At 22.2% G+C, this 18,263-nt stretch overlaps 8 protein-coding genes and 1 non-coding gene across 9 annotated transcripts; 3 read left to right on the forward strand and 6 right to left on the reverse strand.

The window, feature by feature from the left end:
• Nucleotides 1-118: 118 nt before the first annotated feature.
• DDB_G0292026 (hypothetical protein) lies at nucleotides 119-261 on the reverse strand (the record flags this gene model as incomplete). Its single annotated transcript, XM_629773.1, has 2 exons — nucleotides 119-187; nucleotides 211-261. The coding sequence occupies 2 exons, from the start codon at nucleotides 259-261 to the stop codon at nucleotides 119-121; spliced, it is 120 nt and encodes a 39-aa protein (XP_629775.1).
• Nucleotides 262-468: 207 nt separating this feature from the next.
• cofB (hypothetical protein) lies at nucleotides 469-882 on the reverse strand (the record flags this gene model as incomplete). The annotated part of the gene is made up of 1 exon (XM_629774.1): nucleotides 469-882. One exon carries the CDS (start codon nucleotides 880-882, stop codon nucleotides 469-471), a length of 414 nt encoding a protein of 137 aa, XP_629776.1.
• A 68-nt stretch (nucleotides 883-950) lies between these two features.
• On the reverse strand, nucleotides 951-1,033 carry tRNA-Leu-UAA-18. Its single transcript has one exon. It is a non-coding gene; the product is annotated as a tRNA-Leu (tRNA).
• A 1,217-nt stretch (nucleotides 1,034-2,250) lies between these two features.
• Nucleotides 2,251-5,132, forward strand: DDB_G0292028 (hypothetical protein; the record flags this gene model as incomplete). The annotated part of the gene is made up of 2 exons (XM_629775.1): nucleotides 2,251-3,338; nucleotides 3,422-5,132. The coding sequence occupies 2 exons, from the start codon at nucleotides 2,251-2,253 to the stop codon at nucleotides 5,130-5,132; spliced, it is 2,799 nt and encodes a 932-aa protein (XP_629777.1).
• Nucleotides 5,133-5,199: 67 nt separating this feature from the next.
• On the reverse strand, nucleotides 5,200-6,332 carry DDB_G0292030 (hypothetical protein; the record flags this gene model as incomplete). The annotated part of the gene is made up of 2 exons (XM_629776.1): nucleotides 5,200-6,001; nucleotides 6,097-6,332. 2 exons carry the CDS (start codon nucleotides 6,330-6,332, stop codon nucleotides 5,200-5,202), a joined length of 1,038 nt encoding a protein of 345 aa, XP_629778.1.
• Nucleotides 6,333-7,197: 865 nt separating this feature from the next.
• DDB_G0292032 (hypothetical protein) lies at nucleotides 7,198-12,326 on the forward strand (the record flags this gene model as incomplete). Its single annotated transcript, XM_629777.1, has 6 exons — nucleotides 7,198-7,552; nucleotides 7,649-8,266; nucleotides 8,351-9,346; nucleotides 9,495-9,732; nucleotides 9,811-11,423; nucleotides 11,584-12,326. 6 exons carry the CDS (start codon nucleotides 7,198-7,200, stop codon nucleotides 12,324-12,326), a joined length of 4,563 nt encoding a protein of 1,520 aa, XP_629779.1.
• A 198-nt stretch (nucleotides 12,327-12,524) lies between these two features.
• Nucleotides 12,525-13,525, reverse strand: DG1003 (hypothetical protein; the record flags this gene model as incomplete). The annotated part of the gene is made up of 2 exons (XM_629778.1): nucleotides 12,525-12,824; nucleotides 12,926-13,525. The coding sequence occupies 2 exons, from the start codon at nucleotides 13,523-13,525 to the stop codon at nucleotides 12,525-12,527; spliced, it is 900 nt and encodes a 299-aa protein (XP_629780.1).
• Nucleotides 13,526-14,600: 1,075 nt separating this feature from the next.
• On the forward strand, nucleotides 14,601-15,897 carry mcfP (mitochondrial substrate carrier family protein; the record flags this gene model as incomplete). The annotated part of the gene is made up of 3 exons (XM_629779.1): nucleotides 14,601-14,729; nucleotides 14,866-15,246; nucleotides 15,514-15,897. The coding sequence occupies 3 exons, from the start codon at nucleotides 14,601-14,603 to the stop codon at nucleotides 15,895-15,897; spliced, it is 894 nt and encodes a 297-aa protein (XP_629781.1).
• Nucleotides 15,898-16,113: 216 nt separating this feature from the next.
• Nucleotides 16,114-17,685, reverse strand: DDB_G0292036 (hypothetical protein; the record flags this gene model as incomplete). The annotated part of the gene is made up of 3 exons (XM_629780.1): nucleotides 16,114-16,321; nucleotides 16,517-17,334; nucleotides 17,398-17,685. The coding sequence occupies 3 exons, from the start codon at nucleotides 17,683-17,685 to the stop codon at nucleotides 16,114-16,116; spliced, it is 1,314 nt and encodes a 437-aa protein (XP_629782.1).
• Between the last annotated feature and the right edge of the window lie 578 nt (nucleotides 17,686-18,263).

Consider the following 18,263-nt stretch of genomic DNA (forward strand, 5'->3'; position numbering starts at 1 on the left):
GAATATTAGGGTTTTCAATTTGCTCGGTTTATAAATTCTAGTGTTTTCTTACAATTAAAGAAGGATGGACATAATCATCATTCCTTGCAAAGAGTGCAATGTTTATAATGGAGATAGTTTAATGGTAAGCATCTTGGGTGAATCTAAACATTGTGTCTTTTGATTTTTGGATCTTTTTCGAACAATCCTTTAAAATATTTTATCAAATACAGAGCCTCCGAACATAGATGACAACAATAAATCTAAAAAAACATCTTTCATTTTAAACGGGAATCGAACATGCGATTTATTCGGTTTTTATTCTTTTTTTTTAGAAAATACAGATTATTTTATTAAATTATATGTATGAGGATTTTTTTTTTTGAATTGGTATTATATGTATGAGGAGATTTATTACTATTTATAAATATTGAATTCGTTCCTCGGGAGTTTTTTTTTTTTTTTTTTTTTTAAATTTTTTCAAATTATTTAGATTTTGGTACATTTTTCATAGAAACATGAATCTTTGACTTCAGAGGCATCGGTACCTTGGATTTCAACTTGGATACCAACACAGGCTTTACGTAAAGAGTCTTTTGATGAGGTGGCCATCATTTTCTTTTTAATGTTGGCGGTATCTGGGCACCAGGCAACAAAACAGATTTTGCTCTTTTGGGCACCTTCTTCTTTGTATTGATAGTCGAGGACAACGTATCTACATTCGTTTTCTGGGAGACATTTGGTGAATTCATCGAATGAACAACCAGCTGGTAAGGTGGAGTCAACAATGATTTCTTTTGAATCGTCAGAGATTCTGTAGATGATACCACCATATTTACGACCTAACTTTAAATCGTTGAAGGTTGAAACGCAGTTTGGAGCTAAAGCAATACCTGAAGACATTTTTTATATATAGTTTTTTATTTAGTTGAGTAAGTTCGGTTTTTATTCGGTTTTTATTCAAAAAACATTGCAAGAGGCGAGATTCGAACTCGCGAACCGAATGGATGAGATCTTAAGTCACACGGATTTAACCAGACTTTCCTACCCTTGCTTTGATGAAAATAAAAATTTATAGCCAAATAATTATGGATATAAAATTTGCTAAAATATTGAGGGTTATTTTTTTTTTAATAAATTTTTAATAAAAAATAAAGACCATAGTATTCTGGAATTTTATCATCTAAAAAATTCCTAATAATAGATTATTCAAAAAAATAAACCTTCAATTTTTTATTTTAAAAACAAAACATTATACACTCTTTTTTTATTAAAAATAAAAAACATGAAAAAAAAAAGAGGATAGTTCTTTAAATAAACCTTTTATTTTTTTTATTAGAAAAAAAAAAAAAAAAAAAAAAAAAAATAGGTTCTCAACATCCATTTTTTTTTTATATTTTTTTATATCATTTTGTGTATTTTTGAATGTTAAATTTATTTATACTAAATCAATATTAAAAATAAATAAAAATAAACGGAATTAATTTCTAAACGAAAAAAAATATTATGTATTATTTTTAATTTTTTTTTTTTTTTTTTTTTATCATTTCACAAAGGATAATAATATTCTTTTTTATTTTTTTATTTAAAAATTCTTTTATTGTTATTATAATTAAATATTATTAGTAATGATAAACAAAGAAATCGAAAATAAATTAATTAAAAAAATAACAATTATTAATTTGTGGCCATTTCAAAATACTGGGCTCAAGCCGTTAATATACCTATTTTTTTTTCCTTTTTAACTAATATATAAAAAAAAAAAAAAAAAAAAAATTAAAAAATAATATTTTCATCGAAAATCGTTTGTAAAATGAAAAAAATCTAATCGATCACCCCACTTTTGGAATGAAACTTTATTTTAATATTAATAAAAAAATTTTTTTTTTTTTTTTTCAAAAGATATTTTTCAAAAAATTTTTTTAAAACTTTTTTTTAGAATACACAGAATGGTGATTAATTTTCAAATCAAAAAAAAAAAAAAAATTAAAACCCTATAAAAACAATTTTTATTTTTTATTTTCAGTTTAAAAATTTAAAACATTGTATAATAAATTAAATAATTTAATTTTTATAAATAATAATAATTAAATAAATAAATAAATAAATAAATAAATAAATAAATAAATAAATAAATAAATAAATAAATAAATAAATAAATAAATAAATAAATAAATAAATAAATAAATAAATAAATAAATAAATAAATAAATAAAAATAAATAATTAAAATAATAATTAAAATAATTAAATTAATATAAATAATAAAAAGATGAATTTTATTAAAAAAGTAATTGGTGGTGGTAGTAGTAAAAGTAAAACCGATATTAAAATTGAAGATGAACAACATGAACAACAACATGAACAACAACATGAAAAACAACAAATTCCAGATAAAATATCAACAAGTAAAGTAAATTCACCATGTGTTCCACCAACTTGTACATACATTTCAAAAGAAAATGTTAGATCAGATTTATCATTAATTAAAGATTTCAATTCAGCCTATTACTATAACTATTATAGAACATTGGAAAAGAATTCCACTAATTTATTAACAAGTCCAGGTTTAAATACTAAAGTTGTTAGTAACCAATTTACATTAAAAGAATTTAATATTGTTTCAGAGATGACAGATTCATGCATTGTTTCAGTATGGACTCAGAAATACTCTAATCTATCATTGACACCAGTTGAGGCAGTCTATCAAATCCCATTAGCACCATATGCTACAGTTTCAGATTTTTCTGTAATCTTGAAGGATAAAGTATTAAAAGGCAAAATCAAGGAGAACGAAAAGGCCAAAGAGAAATACAACGATGCCATCGCAAGTGGCGGCCAAGCATTCCTTGCTGAAAAAGTTGAAGGTTTCTTTAAATTACAAATTGGTAATTTACCACCACAAGAAGATGTAACTGTAAATATCACAATTACCTCTGAAATCGGTACACATTTAGAATCATTACATTTCTGTTTACATAGATTCATTTTCCCAAAAAGTGCATTCAAATTCAATTATACATTGAATGCATCCCTTTCAACTCCAATCGAAACCATTGAAATGGATCATTTCCAACCAACCATAACCTACAAAGATGAATCAAAAACAAATGCAACCGTTACAATTTCAACAGAAAATGGTGTTTCAAATAATATCATTGCAATTATTGTTCCAAAATATTCTGAAAAACCTGAATCTTTTATTGAATATTCACCAATTGATAAATCATATGCTCTTGCTATTAACTTTTATCCAAAATTCAGTGTTGGTCTTGATGAAGTTGATCAAAAATCTGAATTTATTTTCGTATTAGATTGTTCAGGTTCAATGTCTGGTAAACCAATTGAAAAATCAAAAATGTAATTATTATTATTATTAAAAATATAAATATATCAATTTTAAATTAATTATTAATATTTTTAAATTTTTATTTTTTTTATAGGGCATTAGAAATTTGTATGAGAAGTTTAAATGAAAATTCTAAATTTAATATTGTTTGCTTTGGTAGTAATTTTAATAAATTATTTGAAACTTCAAAACATTATAATGATGAAACATTACAAAAAGCAAGTGAATATATTAATAGAATTGATGCAAATTTAGGTGGTACAGAATTATTAGAACCAATTGTTGACATTTTATCAAAAGAAAGTGATCCAGAATTCCCAAGACAAGTTTTCATTTTAACTGATGGTGAAATTTCAAATAGAGATAAATTAATTGATTATGTTGGAAAGGAAGCAAATACAACTCGTATCTTTACCTATGGTATTGGTTCTTATGTTGATAAAGAGCTTATTGTTGGTGTTTCAAAAGCATGTAAAGGTTATTATGAAATGATTGTTGATAACTCTGATATGGAAGAAAAAGTTATGAAATTAATTAGTATTGCAATGCAACCAACTCTATCAAATATTAAAGTTGATTGGGGTGTTCTTTCAAATGTAGTTCAATCACCTGCTCAAATTAGACCATTATTCAATCAAGAAAGAATGATGATTTATGCAACCCTTGATAAAGAGCCAACTGAAAAACAAGTAACTGTCATTCTAAGTGGTAATGGTCCATTGTCTGAAAGAATTTCATTCCCAGTGGATTTGGATTTCAGTAAAGCAAATCAATCAACTAGTCATATTCATACTTTATCAGCTTTCAAACATATTCAAGATCTTGAAGAAAGTGAAAGAAAAGAAAAGAAGGATAATAAAGATAAAATCGTTAAATTGGGTAAGAGATTTGGTTTAGTTTCAAAACATACCTCTTATATTGTCACTGCTGATTCTGATAAAGTAACTGAAGAAACAATGAAAACTGTTCAAGTTTTAGAACCAACTCAACAAATCAATACCAGTCCTGGTAGTGGTAGTGGTTTTATTCCAACAACAAGAGTTCAAGGATCATCATCAGTTTTCCCATCCTCACCAACACCTTTGTCAGGCCCATCACCATACACAGTCTGTGCACCACCACCACCACCACCAACATCATCACCATACACAAACTGTGCACCACCTCCACCACAATTTTCCAGATGTATTGCACCACAACCATATCAAAGTGCACCAGCACCACCAGCACCACCAGCACCATCAAGACTTTCTCAAGCACAATCACAAATGGATTATTGTGATCAAGAATTATTATGTGAAAGTTTAGAGGGTGATTTATTAGTTGAAGAAGAGGAGCTAGAATGTAAGGAAATAGAATGTTCACCACCACAAAAATTAAGTTATATTACACCATTTGCACCAACATCACAAATTAGTCAATCATCAAGAGAATGTAGATCTAAAAAATCCTCTTCTCCAACAATACAAAAATCATCATCATTACCATCAAGACCATCAACATCATCTTCATCATTAATTGAAATTATTCGTCAACAAAAAGCAAATGGTTCATTCACAAAATCATCAGTTTCAAGCTTTATTAATGTTGATACACCACCACCATCATCAGATATTCCAGAAGATGTTTGGACAACTCTTTTAATCATTGCAAACTTTATCTTAAACTTTGATTCACAAAAGAGTCAATGGGAATTAGTTTCACAAAAAGCTACTAAATTTGTTAAACAACAAATTATTAAATCTTCAATCGCTTCAACTTTTGAAACCCTTTTAGAATCTGCTAAAAAATCAATTTCAAATTAAAAAAAATAAAATAGAATTAAAAAATGTATTAAAAAAACAAATTTGTTTTATTTATTTATTTATTTATTTAATAATATTTTGACATTAAATGACGATTATGAGATTCATTTAACCATTGTAAATCTGGACCAATTGGAACTATTTTTAAAGGATTTACATTTTCAAAAAATGTAAATAACCAATATTTTATATGATGAAAATTAATAGTTGAATTAATTTCTTTAATTTGATAAAGTTCACGAACATAATTTGATAACATTGGATATTCTTTAATTTGTTTTTTATTACATTTAAATAATTGTAAATAGGCAGCATCGAATCTAATTAGAGTTGAAAATAATTTTATATCAGATTCTGTGATTTTGTCACTACCAACTACTAAATATCTATCCCTTTTTAATGTATCTTCAATTCTATCCAATGCATTGAAAAGTATGTTAAACTTGTCTGTGTACTCTTGTTGAGTATTTGCTAAACCACATTTATAAACACCAAGATTAATAGTTGGTAATATGAATTCATTTATTTCATTTATACTATCTTGATATTCCATTGGGTATAAATCATAGTAATCCTTATCTCCTGGTTTTTTATTTGAAAATTCATTAAATTCTTTATTTAACATTCTCATAATCTCTGAAGAATCATTATTTACAATGACATTGGTTTTCTTATCAAATAAAATTGGTAATGTTATTTTTCCATTATAATTCTTATCATTTAATTGATAAATCTCTTTTACACTTTTAAAATTATTAACTTTATCAATTGTACATCCTTCAGTTGTCTTTGTAAATGCCCATCCAATTGATTTATCAACAATATAATCTGCAACTGAATTATCTATACAATTATTTAATCCTTTTAATCTATTATAAATTAATAATAATAATAATAATAATAATATTAACATCTTATAAAAATTTTTTTTTTTTTTTTTTTTTTTTTTTTTTTTTTTTTTTACTCCAATGTAATTAAAACTCTTGTTGAAAATGGACATCCATAACTATGATAAATATGGTATCTATTATTTTCTGGTTTAAAAACTGGATGGTTATTTGAAATAATTTCCCTTAATGAACTTTTTTTATAATTTCCTTGTTTGTCAATGTATTTTGAATTTAAATCATTTGTGGATGCCATTGTAAATTCAATTAAAATAATAAAAACAAAAAAAACAAAGAAATAATTAAATTTCATTTTTTTTTATTTTTTTTTATTTTTTTATTATTTTTTTTTAATTGTTTTATTAACTTAACCCCAATTTTGGAATTTTTTTTTTTTTTTTTTTGTAATTTGTATTGTTGTAGGAGTTTTAAGCAAAAATTAATTTAATTAATAAAAAAATTTTAAAAAATAATATCATTAATTCTCCACTAAATAAAATAAAAATCTATTATGGAAGTTGTTATATCTTGAAAAAAATTTAATATTTGAAATAGAAAAATAAATTAAATTAAAGAATTTTTTTTTTAAATATATTTTTTTAAATATATTAATTTTTTTTCTTTTTTTAATTTTAATTTAATTTTAATTTTATTTTAATTAATTAAAATATGAGTTGGATTTTAAATTGTATTTGTAAATAATTGGTAAAATTTCTATTGTTATTTATTTTATTTGCTTTTTTTTAAAAAATTTAAATTAATTAATTTTTTTTTGATTTTTTTATTGTTATTATTGTTGAAGTATTAATATTTATTAAAGCATTACTAATGCCATAGTACATAGATAGATTTATAATCTCTCCAATCTCTGACACTGGAACCAAATAATTGGCATTATCCAAATGTTGTAAATTAATTGATTATTATTATTATTAGAATTATTTGAAAATACATAAAATTAAAATGATGATTTGAGCCATTTTCAAAAAAAATAATTGGCTCTATTTATACCAAAATAATAATAAACAGATAAAAAGGGTTTTTTAAATAAAATTTTTTTTTTTTTATTATTATTTTTTTTTTTTCCCTTTTTTTGCATTTTCAATTTCATTTTTTTTTTTTTATTTTTTTATTTATTTTTTTTTATTTTGTTTGTTTTAATAATAATATTAACACAAATGAACAGATATAAAATTCAATGGTTATTTATAATAGTATTAATATTAATAATTATAAGTGACACTTGTTTTAGCATAGAGAATAATAATAATAATTATAATGCTATTAATGACGATAATGATAGTTTTAAAGATGGTGGATTTACAAGTTGTGGAGGATATATAAAGAATAATTTCAAGTATACTCAAAATAATTTCAATTACAGTAAAATAGTAATGAAATTAATAGATATAAGAACTAAAAAAGTCGTTGAAACTTCAGAATGTTCACCAATTGATGGTTATTACTTTTTACCAGTTTACGAGAGAGGTTCTTATAAAATTCAATTTGATTCACCATCTGATTGGATATTTGGTATGTGTTTCATTCTTTTTCATTTTATTATATTTTTAATTATATATTAACTATTTATATATATATATATATATATATTCAAACTAAATAATAAAGATATAAATTCATATAAAATTACGGATTTAAGACAATGTAAAAATAAAGATATAAATTTCGAATTATTAGGATTTAAAGTTGAAGGTTATATAAAAAGTGATAAATCATGTAAAGTAAATAAAAATAATGATAAAGATACTGATGATGCTCATGATGATGATGGTCCAGCTTTATTTGCAATTAATTCATATAATATAAATTATCAGTCAATAAAATTAGAATTACTATTAAAAAAAAATAAAAAAAAACAAATTAATAAAGAAAAAGAAGAAAAAGAAGAAGAAGAAAAAGAAGAAGAAATAGTTGATACAGTATTAACAAGTTTAAATGGTTATTATAGATTTGATGGTGTTAAACCAATTTCAAAATCATCTAATCACTATTATATTATTAGAATATCAAATGATCAAGTAGCACCAATATCATATTGGAGTTTTTTAAAAGATAAAATTGAATTTCAATTTGATTGGGATAATGTAATAATTGATAAACCATTAATTATAAATGGTTTCGATGTTTCTGGTACAGTTTTAAATGATAATGAACCATTAGATTCTGTCATATTAACTTTATATTCAAAATCTTTAACTTCAATTAAACATTGTAAACCATTAACAAGTAAGTGCACGCATACCATCCCCTTCTCTTACTTTTTTTAAAAATATTAACTTTTTTTTTTTTTTTTTTTTTTTATTATTTTAGATACTATTATTAAAGGATTTAGTTCAATTTGTTCAATTGAATCAAATAGTGATGGTAAATTTATATTTAAAAAAATACCATGTGGAAATGAATATAAAATCATAGCACAATATAAAAAAGATAATGTGAAATATGATATTGAACCGGAGGAATATATATTCGATGTTGATGGTAGTGGTAGTTTATCATTGGATACTGATAAACAAATCATATTTAAATTGAATGGGTTTAGTGTAACTGGTTTGGTTTTAGATGATAGAGGTTTACCATTCACTCAAGAGATTGTAAACATTTATGTAAATGGTCAAATTAAATCTCAAACTCATAAATCTGATGGTTTATATATTTTAGATTCAATAAAACCTGGTACTTATAAAATTGAAGCAAAATTAAATAATTATAAATTTAATTTACCATCATTAGGTGGTAATAATAATAATAAAAATGATAATAATAATAATAATAATAATAATAATAATAATAATAATAATAATAATAATATTTTAATTGAACCACCAAATAATTTAATTATACCAAATATTACATTAAAATCATATCAAATAACTGGTAAATTAAAATTAAGTCAAAAAATTGAACTAAATTTAATTCCTTCACTTGGTCTTTATAATCGTAATGATAATTTAGAGAATGGTAATCAAGCAAAATTTATTTATGAAGAAATTGAAGTTTTACTAATTGAAAAAATTAAAATTCAATCAACATTTGATTTTAATAATGATATCAATATGAATTTAAATCAAGAGAATGATGAATCATTTGAATATATTCAAGTTTCAACTTGTAAATTAAATAAACAAGGTTCATTTGAATTTGATGTTATTAAATCTGCAAATTATATTGTTAAAATTAAAGATAGTACTAAAAATCAATTAATAAACAATAATATTCAATTGGAAAGAGATGAATTTCACGTAACTTTAAATCATAAATCAATTGGTGGTTTAGAATTTAGACAAATCACTACCCAAATTAATGGTAAAATTAAACCAATAACAAAATCAAATGATATTAGAATACCTTCTGGTTTATTAGTTGAATTAATTAAATTAATTGAAGTTGATTCACCACTAAATCCAGATCAACAACAACAACAACAACAACAAGCATAACAATGAAAATCAAGATAATAATCCTAATCATAATAATAATAATAATAATAATAATAGTAATAATAATGATAATAATAATAATAATAATAATAATAATAATAATAATAATGAAATTAAAAGAATAATTAAAATTGAATCAACAGAACAATCTATATTTATTCAGCCATATGTTAATAATCAAGGTGAAGCTATATTTACATTTGATGATTTATTAATTGGTTATTATAGATTAAGAATTGATTACGATGATTGGTATTGGGAAGAGAAAGAAATTGAATTATTTGATATACCACCACCATTATAATTAATCTTTGATAATGATAATGATAGTGAAACAAAAAGAAATGAAAAAATTCAATCACTATTGGAATCTGTTAATATCGTTGAATTCAAACAAACTGGTTTTAAATACATAATTGAATCAAAAAATATTGAACAAGAAGATTCAGTTATAATATCACATAGATTAAATGGTGAAATTATTGATAATGTACAATTAAAGAAATTAATTTCACCAGAACAACAACAACAACAACAAGATGATGATAATAATAATAATAATAATGAAGAAAATAATAATAATAAAAAGATAACAACAGCAACATTAAATAATTTTATTTTAAAAGAAGGTGGATCACATGAATTTATAGTTAAATCATGTTTTCAATTTCCAAATGGTGAATCATATACTTTTGATACGAATAATGATTCAAATAAACCAAGTTGGTTAGTAAGTAATAAGATTAAATTAGAGATTGAAAAATATTTAATTGAAGGATCAATTGATTTAACAATGCTAATCAATCAATTTCCATCATTAAAAAGACAACAATCAAATCAACAAGGTGGTTTAACAATTAGAATTAAATTAATTAATCCAAAAACTAATCAATTACTTGATCAATTAGATACTTCAATCTCTGATTCTTCAATGATTTATCAATTTAATTTCATGTCTTCCTTAAATGATGACCAAATTCAATTAATACCAATTATCAATTTTAATAATTTTATTAATGATAATGGTAATGGTGATGATTTAATAATAATAACTAAAGATGATATTTTATTTTATCCATCTTCAAGAGTTTTTAAAATCGATCCAAAAGATAAAGGTAAATGTCAATTACCAATTGAACCATTTATTGGTAAATTTGGTAAATTTATAAATGGTAAAATTGATCCACCACCAACTGGTGGAATGGTAAAGGTTATTGCTACTGCACAATCTTTAAATGATGTTGGTTCAATTAAGAGTGCTGAAATCTCTACAATTTCAAATGAAAATGGTGAATATAGAATTGGACCACTTTATGAAAATGTTAAATATGAATTTTATCCAATTAAAGAAGGTTTTCATTTTAAACAAATTTTTCATAATAATAATAATAATGGTGAAACATCATCATCGTCGTTTATTAATTTTAAATCAATTAAACATGGTTCAATTAAAGTTTTCATTAAAGATAGTAAAACAAATTTACCTGTTCCTGATGTTTTATTATCATTAAGTGGTGCTATTAATTCTCCAATTTTAAATAATAATGGTCAACAACAACAACAACAACAACAACAACATGACGATGATGGTAAAAATCAAGAAATTCCACCATATCGTAAAAATGTTCAATTATCAGATAATGGTTCAATTATATTTGATTCATTATATCCAAATAGATATTACTTAAGATCTGTATTAAGAGAATATTCAATTACACCAAGCTCACAAATTGTTCAAGTTTTGGAGGGTAAAGAAGAATTGATTGAATTGGTTGCAACTAAAGTATTGTTTTCAGCAAGTGGTAATGTTTGTTCATTAAATAATGTTCCATTTTCAAATATTTATGTATTTTCATACAAAGTTATAGAATTAAAAGATTTTGATGGTAATTTAATTTCAACATCATTGGAATTATTTAAAGAATGTAAAACTGATGAAAATGGTAATTTTAAATTAAAAGATTTTACAATTTCTTCAAAATATAAAATTAAAATTTCAACTGATAATAATGATACTAATAATAATGAAAAAAGTGCACCAATAATTTATGATATTAAATAAAAATGAAAATGATATTAAAGACTTAAATTTCATTTTAATAGTTCAACCAACAACACCATCAATTAATACTTTTCAATTGGTTGGTAATATTGTAATGAATGGTAATTTAAATAATTATAAAAGACAAAATCAATTTATGCATTCATCAATTAATAATAATAATAATCATTATTATTATTATTATTATAAACAAAATATCAATAATAGTAATAATAATAATAATATATTACCAAAAGGATTAAAAGTACATATTTATACAAAAAGTAGAAGTGGTAATCAATTACTATTGGTAAAATCATTAGATATATCAATGTTTAATATGTTTACAAGTTTATTAGATAAAACTAAACTATCATCAAAACCATATTTAATTAGAATTGAAAAAGAATCAACTAGATCAACGAATAATAACAATATTAATAATAATAATAACTTATACCAAATTGAACCAAAAGAAATTGAAATTCCAATGGAATGCTCAAATTTTAAAGAACAATGTAATGTCACTTTTCAATTTAATTTTAAGACATCCAGCAGTGGTTTACTTGATGACAATAATGGTGGTGGTGATGATGATCATCAATTCGATTTAGTATCAATATCCTACTCAAGTTTAATCATTGGTTTGGTTGTTGTATTGTTAATATTCTATCCAAACCAAATCCATTCATTAGTTACACTAAAGTTTTTAAATACTAAAAAAATTAAATCAAAATTTTCATCTTCTTCATCATCATCATCTTCATCCTCCTCCAATAAATTGAAATTAAAGAAAAAGAAATAAACTTGATTGTAAAATTTACTCTTTTATTTATTTATTTATTTAAATAAATCCTTTATTTTTTTATTTTTGTTTTAATAAAGTTTTTTTCTAATTAGACAAGAAAAGAAGAATGAATTGAAATAATAAATAAATAAATAAATAAAATAAATAAATTTCAAATTATTTCTTTTATTTTGTTTTTTTTTTTTTTTTTTCTTCTTAAATGATTGTATCTAACCAATCTTCTAAATTATCACTTGTAACATTTCCATTATCAATTGGTGCTTTATCTGCTGTATCTTTTACTATTGGTGATAATGTAATCTCTTCGTTATCTTTATTAATGATGGTATTGGTTTGAGTATTTGAAATTGTTTTTTGTTGTTTAATTTGTTCATGTTGTGGTTGTGGTTGTTGTTGTTGTTGTTGTTTATTTACAGATTCTGCTGATACTAAATGTTTATTTGATTTTCTTTTTAAATGTACAATATTACTTGGGTTTGGTAATTTAACTCCACTCTTTTTTTTAAATAGATAATAAATAAAAAAAAATTGTTATTAGTTATATTTTTTTTTTTTTTCTTTTTTTTTATACTATAATTTTATAGTTAAAGACTTACAAGATAATGATCATCTATATTTAATCTTTTAGATAAAGTGAATGATGATAATAATTTTTCAATTTCTAAAGTGTTTATTGTGTTATCGTTATTGGTTGTTTTTGTTTTATTATTATTATTATTATTATTATAATTATCATTATCAGCATCAGCATCATTAAATAACATTAAATTATCAAATTTAGGTATGAAATCAACCTTTGAGTCAATTAAAGATTGCATATTTAAGAGTGAACCTTGATTATAATATTTTTCATCTAATTTCACTAATTTACTATGATCATTTTGTAATAAGACCCTTTTGCTATATTTAGATCTTGAATGATTGAATTTAATTTCTCCATTATCACTATCATTATCATCATTATCGTCATTATCTTTATCATTGTTTTCTTCACTGTTATTATTACTATTATTTAAAGTATTTTTTGGACGATAATTTGGATCTTGTTCTCTCTTTGCAAACTCTTCTCTTTCTTTTTTCTTTTGTTCATACTCTTGTTTTTTATATTTCCCTCTTGATGTATTTTTATCTACTGTTTTTCCACCTCTATGTTTATTTCTTGCTAATAATTTATGATTTATTGGTTCATCGGACATCTTATGTTTGTTATTTAAAACAAAAAAAAAAAAAAAATTAAAAATAAAAAAAAAAAATTTCAAAAAAAAAAAAAAAAATCTTAAAAAATAAAATAAATAATTAAAATAATAATAAAAAAAAAATATTTAAATTTGGAAAATAAGTGAAATCATTTTCTTTTCAAAGTACCCCTTTTTTTTATAACCAATAAGTAGAATTAAAAAAAAATAAATTCAATTTTTAAAAAAAGTTGGTTTGGATGAAGTTCAAATTTTTAAAAATATCATCAAATTATTTTATTACCAAAAAAGTAATAATTCAATAAAACACATGAATTATTATTTTTAAAATAAAAATAAAAAAAAAAGGAAAAAACATTATTTAGGTTCGATATAATTTAATTCAGAAAAAAAAAAAAAAAAAAAACCAGTTTTATTAAATTTAGAAATGAAATACAACAATTTTTATTTTTTTATTTTTTTTTTTTTTTAAAAAATTAATTTTCCATTTTTTTTTTTTTTTTTTTTTTTTTTAAATTTTAAAAAATAAAAAAAAAAATAAAATTCCTCCGCCCTTTTTTTTTTTTTTTTAAGGAAAATTCATGGACCAAAAAAAAAAATATTTATCTTATCAGTTAATTTTTAATTAATTTCAAGTAGTTAATTTAAATTTCTGAATAAATTTATTGTTTGTAAGATCTCCTAAATTGGACCTTATTTTATTTTTTTTAGAAAAAAATAAAAAATAATAATTAAATATAAAAATAAAAATAAAAAATTAAAAAAATCTTAAAACATAATAAAAAAAATCTTAAAACACAATAAAAAAAAAAATTAAAAAAAAAAAAAAAAAAAACATATTTATTTAATTCTTCTTTTGCATATCACCTAACCAATAATTTATAAATTATAATATATATATATATATGATAGTTTAGGTTTATTATTATTATTGTCATTTAGAATTATTTTGGATAAATACAAAAACAACAAAAATAAACAATATCAATTTTTGTAAAGAAGTAAAATAACAAAAGAAAACACAAAAAAACACACATAAAAAAAAAAACACATAAAACACAATATATAGATAAAAATGGCAACAACATCAGTAAGTTCACCAAAATCAAAACCATCATGGGTATCATTTTTATCAGGTGGCTTAGCAGGTGTTACAGCAAAATCTGCTGTTGCCCCTCTTGAAAGAGTTAAAATTTTATATCAAGTAAGCTTCAAATTATAATTATAATTATAATTAAAATTCAAATAACAATAATAATATATAATAATAATAGTCAAAAATGTTTAGATATTAATATTTAAAATATATATATTTCATATTTTCATTTTTAAAAAAAAAGATTAAAAGTGAATTATATTCATTAAATTCAGTATATGGTTCAATGTTAAAGATTGTAGAGAATGAAGGTATTAAAGGGTTATGGAGAGGTAATTCAGCAACAATACTAAGAGTATTCCCATATGCAGCAGTTCAATTTCTTTCTTATGAAACCATTAAAAATCATCTCGTCGCTGACAAATCATCATCATTCCAAATATTTTTAGCAGGTAGTGCAGCTGGTGGTATTGCAGTTTGTGCAACTTATCCATTGGATTTATTAAGAGCAAGATTAGCAATTGAAATTCATAAAAAACCAACTAAACCACATCATTTATTAAAATCAACATTTACAAAAGATGGTGTTAAAGGAATTTATAGAGGTATTCAACCAACTTTAATAGTATGTTTTTTTTTTTTTTTTTATACAGGTTCATCATCACCATCATCATCATCATCATCATCATCATCATCATCATTTTCATCATCATCATCATCATCATCATCATCATCATCATCATCATCATCATCATCATCATCATCATCATCATCATCATCATCATCATCATCATCATCATCATCATCATTTTTTTTTTAAATGATAATAATAATAATAAAAAACTAATTTTATTTTTTATTATTATTATTATTATTATTATTATTATTATAGGGTATACTTCCATATGGTGGTATTAGTTTTTCAACATTTGAATTCTTAAAGAGAATTGCACCATTAAATGAAATAGATGAAAATGGTCAAATATCAGGAACTTATAAATTAATTGCAGGTGGTATCGCTGGTGGTGTCGCACAAACTGTAGCATACCCATTCGATGTTGTTAGAAGAAGAGTTCAAACTCATGGCTTTGGTGATGCAAAGGCTGTAGTAAATCTCGAGCATGGAACTTTAAGAACTATAGCACACATATTAAAAGAGGAAGGAATTTTAGCTTTATACAAAGGTTTAAGTATAAACTATGTTAAAGTTATTCCTACTGCTTCGATTGCCTTTTATACATACGAATATTTGTCAAATTTCTTTAATAAACTTTAAATTATTAAATTATTATTATTATTTTTAATATTATTTTAAAGTGTAAAAAAAAAAAAAAAAACTAAAAACTAAAAACTAAAAACTAAAAAACAAAAATAGATTTAGAGATATTTTATTTTTATTTTTATTTTTATTTTAGTTTAATATTACACTGGATAAAAAGGATTAGGTTTGATTATTATTATTTATTTATTTATTTATTTCTATATATATTTTTTATTTTCCACCAAGTGACATTAAACCTCTTGTTACTAATAAACCAGCAGCATTACCAAAACCAGTTAATCTACAAACTTCATTTGCATCTTCATCACAAATCATAAAGAAATATTCACTAACGAAATGTTTAAGTCCAATATCACTACCAGTCATAAATGGAATTAATTTTGAACTAATACCTGTTTTTTTAACTTCTTCTGGTGGTCTTTTTTTTTTTTAAAAAAATTTATTTATTAATATTTGTTAATATTTATTATTATTATTATTATTATTATTATTATTATTATTATTATTATTATTATTATTATTATTATTATTATTATTATTATTATTATTATTATTATTATTATTATTATTATTATTATTATTATTATTATTTAATTTAAATAATTATACTTACTCAATACCAACTGATAATGGTTCATCAGTTTCTTTAATTAAATCATAAGGAAAAGTCATTTCTTTTAATTGTTGACGAGTTGATATTACATTTTCAGCAGTATTTGTAAGTAACATTAAGATTGGTAAGAATTCAGCGGCAGTTTCAGGTGAAGATAATAAATGAATTTGAGATTTGAATATTTCTTGAAAGTAAGTTAATGGAATCTCATCGATTAGTTCATCGTAGAGATCCTTTGGTGTATTGATTAATGCAGAGATGACAGCACATTTCAAATTGTAGATTGGATCAGATGCACTGTTACCAGGTGTATATTGAGTGATGATCTTTTTAAAGATTGGTAATAGTCTTCTGCAACCCTCCAATTCTAAATGATTTGGTGGTGTTGGTCTGCCACCCTCCAACGGTCCTAAATGAATGGTGAGTGTGAATAGTAATCTACATAAATCCGACAACAACGGTGCTGACTTTGTTATGGCATCGGTGGTGGTCACTTTGGTGAGCAATTGCTCAGTGACAAACTCCAACAAACCCTCTGGTCTCAATGCTAATTTAATCTCTGGCTTGGCACAACAATGTACCAATACCTTGTAAATTACATCCAATAAACCTTCAGACATCTCTGCACTATTCTTCTTTACTTCACGAGTTAATGTAATTGGTCCATTCATCTCTACTAAAAATGTATTTTGAATAACTGGATCCCTACTAATACAATTTACAATACATTTTAATGCTTCCTCTCTAATTGAATTATCATAAATTTTAATCTTTTCTGCTTCACCAATATTACCTAATTTAAAGAAAATATTTAATTCCTAAAATAAAAAAAAGTAATTAATTAATTTGATATAAAGAGAGAGAGAGGCATATATATTTACATTTTTAACAATATCTCTATCTTTTTCAGTAAATTCTCTTAATGAAATTCTTAATGAAATTAAAACTTGTACCATTGTTTCAATTGATGGTTTAACTGTTTGTGATGGATTAAATTCATTTTTTAAATAGTGAAATAAATTATATGTAAATTGTTCTTTTGTATTTAAATTGACTTTATCTGTAAAAACTCTTTTATCTGCACTTTCTGTGTTAAACTTTTTCAATGTTTCAACCCAAACAGATTCTGAATCTCTTTGATTTTGATATTGTTCATTAAAAACTTCCATTATATATTAACTCTTATTTATCTATCTAAAAATAAAATTAAAAAAAAAAAAAAAAAAAAATTAAAAAATAAAAATAAAAATAAATTAAAAAAAACAAATTCAAAAAAAAAAAAAAAAAAAAAAACTTTAAAAAAAAAATAATTTGGTATTTACAAATTAGTTTTTTATTTTGGGTAAAAAATTTTTTTTATTATAAAATTGATTTTAAAAATCAAATATTAATATGAGATTGGTCCAGGGGTTTTTTTTTTTTTTTTTTTTTTTAAAAAATAAATGGGCCAATATTTCCTAATATTTATTTTGTTAAAAAATTAAATCTTTTACTATTATTTTTTTTTAAAATTTTAATTAACAAATTAATTTCCGATTATTTTTTTTTTTTTTTTACAAATTAGAATCTACTTTTTTTTTTTTTTAAACATTTTTGTATTATATTTCCTTGAAAAATAAAAAAAAATAAAAAAAAATAAAAATTAAAAAATGAAATAAATTTAAATTATTTTTTTCGTAAAAAAAAAAAAAAAAAAAAAAAAACCAGTTTTGTTTGGAAAAAAAAAAAAAATAGAAATAAAAAAAAA

This window comes from Dictyostelium discoideum (genome assembly GCF_000004695.1).
Source record: "Dictyostelium discoideum AX4 chromosome 6 chromosome, whole genome shotgun sequence".
NCBI lineage: Eukaryota > Evosea > Eumycetozoa > Dictyosteliales > Dictyosteliaceae > Dictyostelium > Dictyostelium discoideum.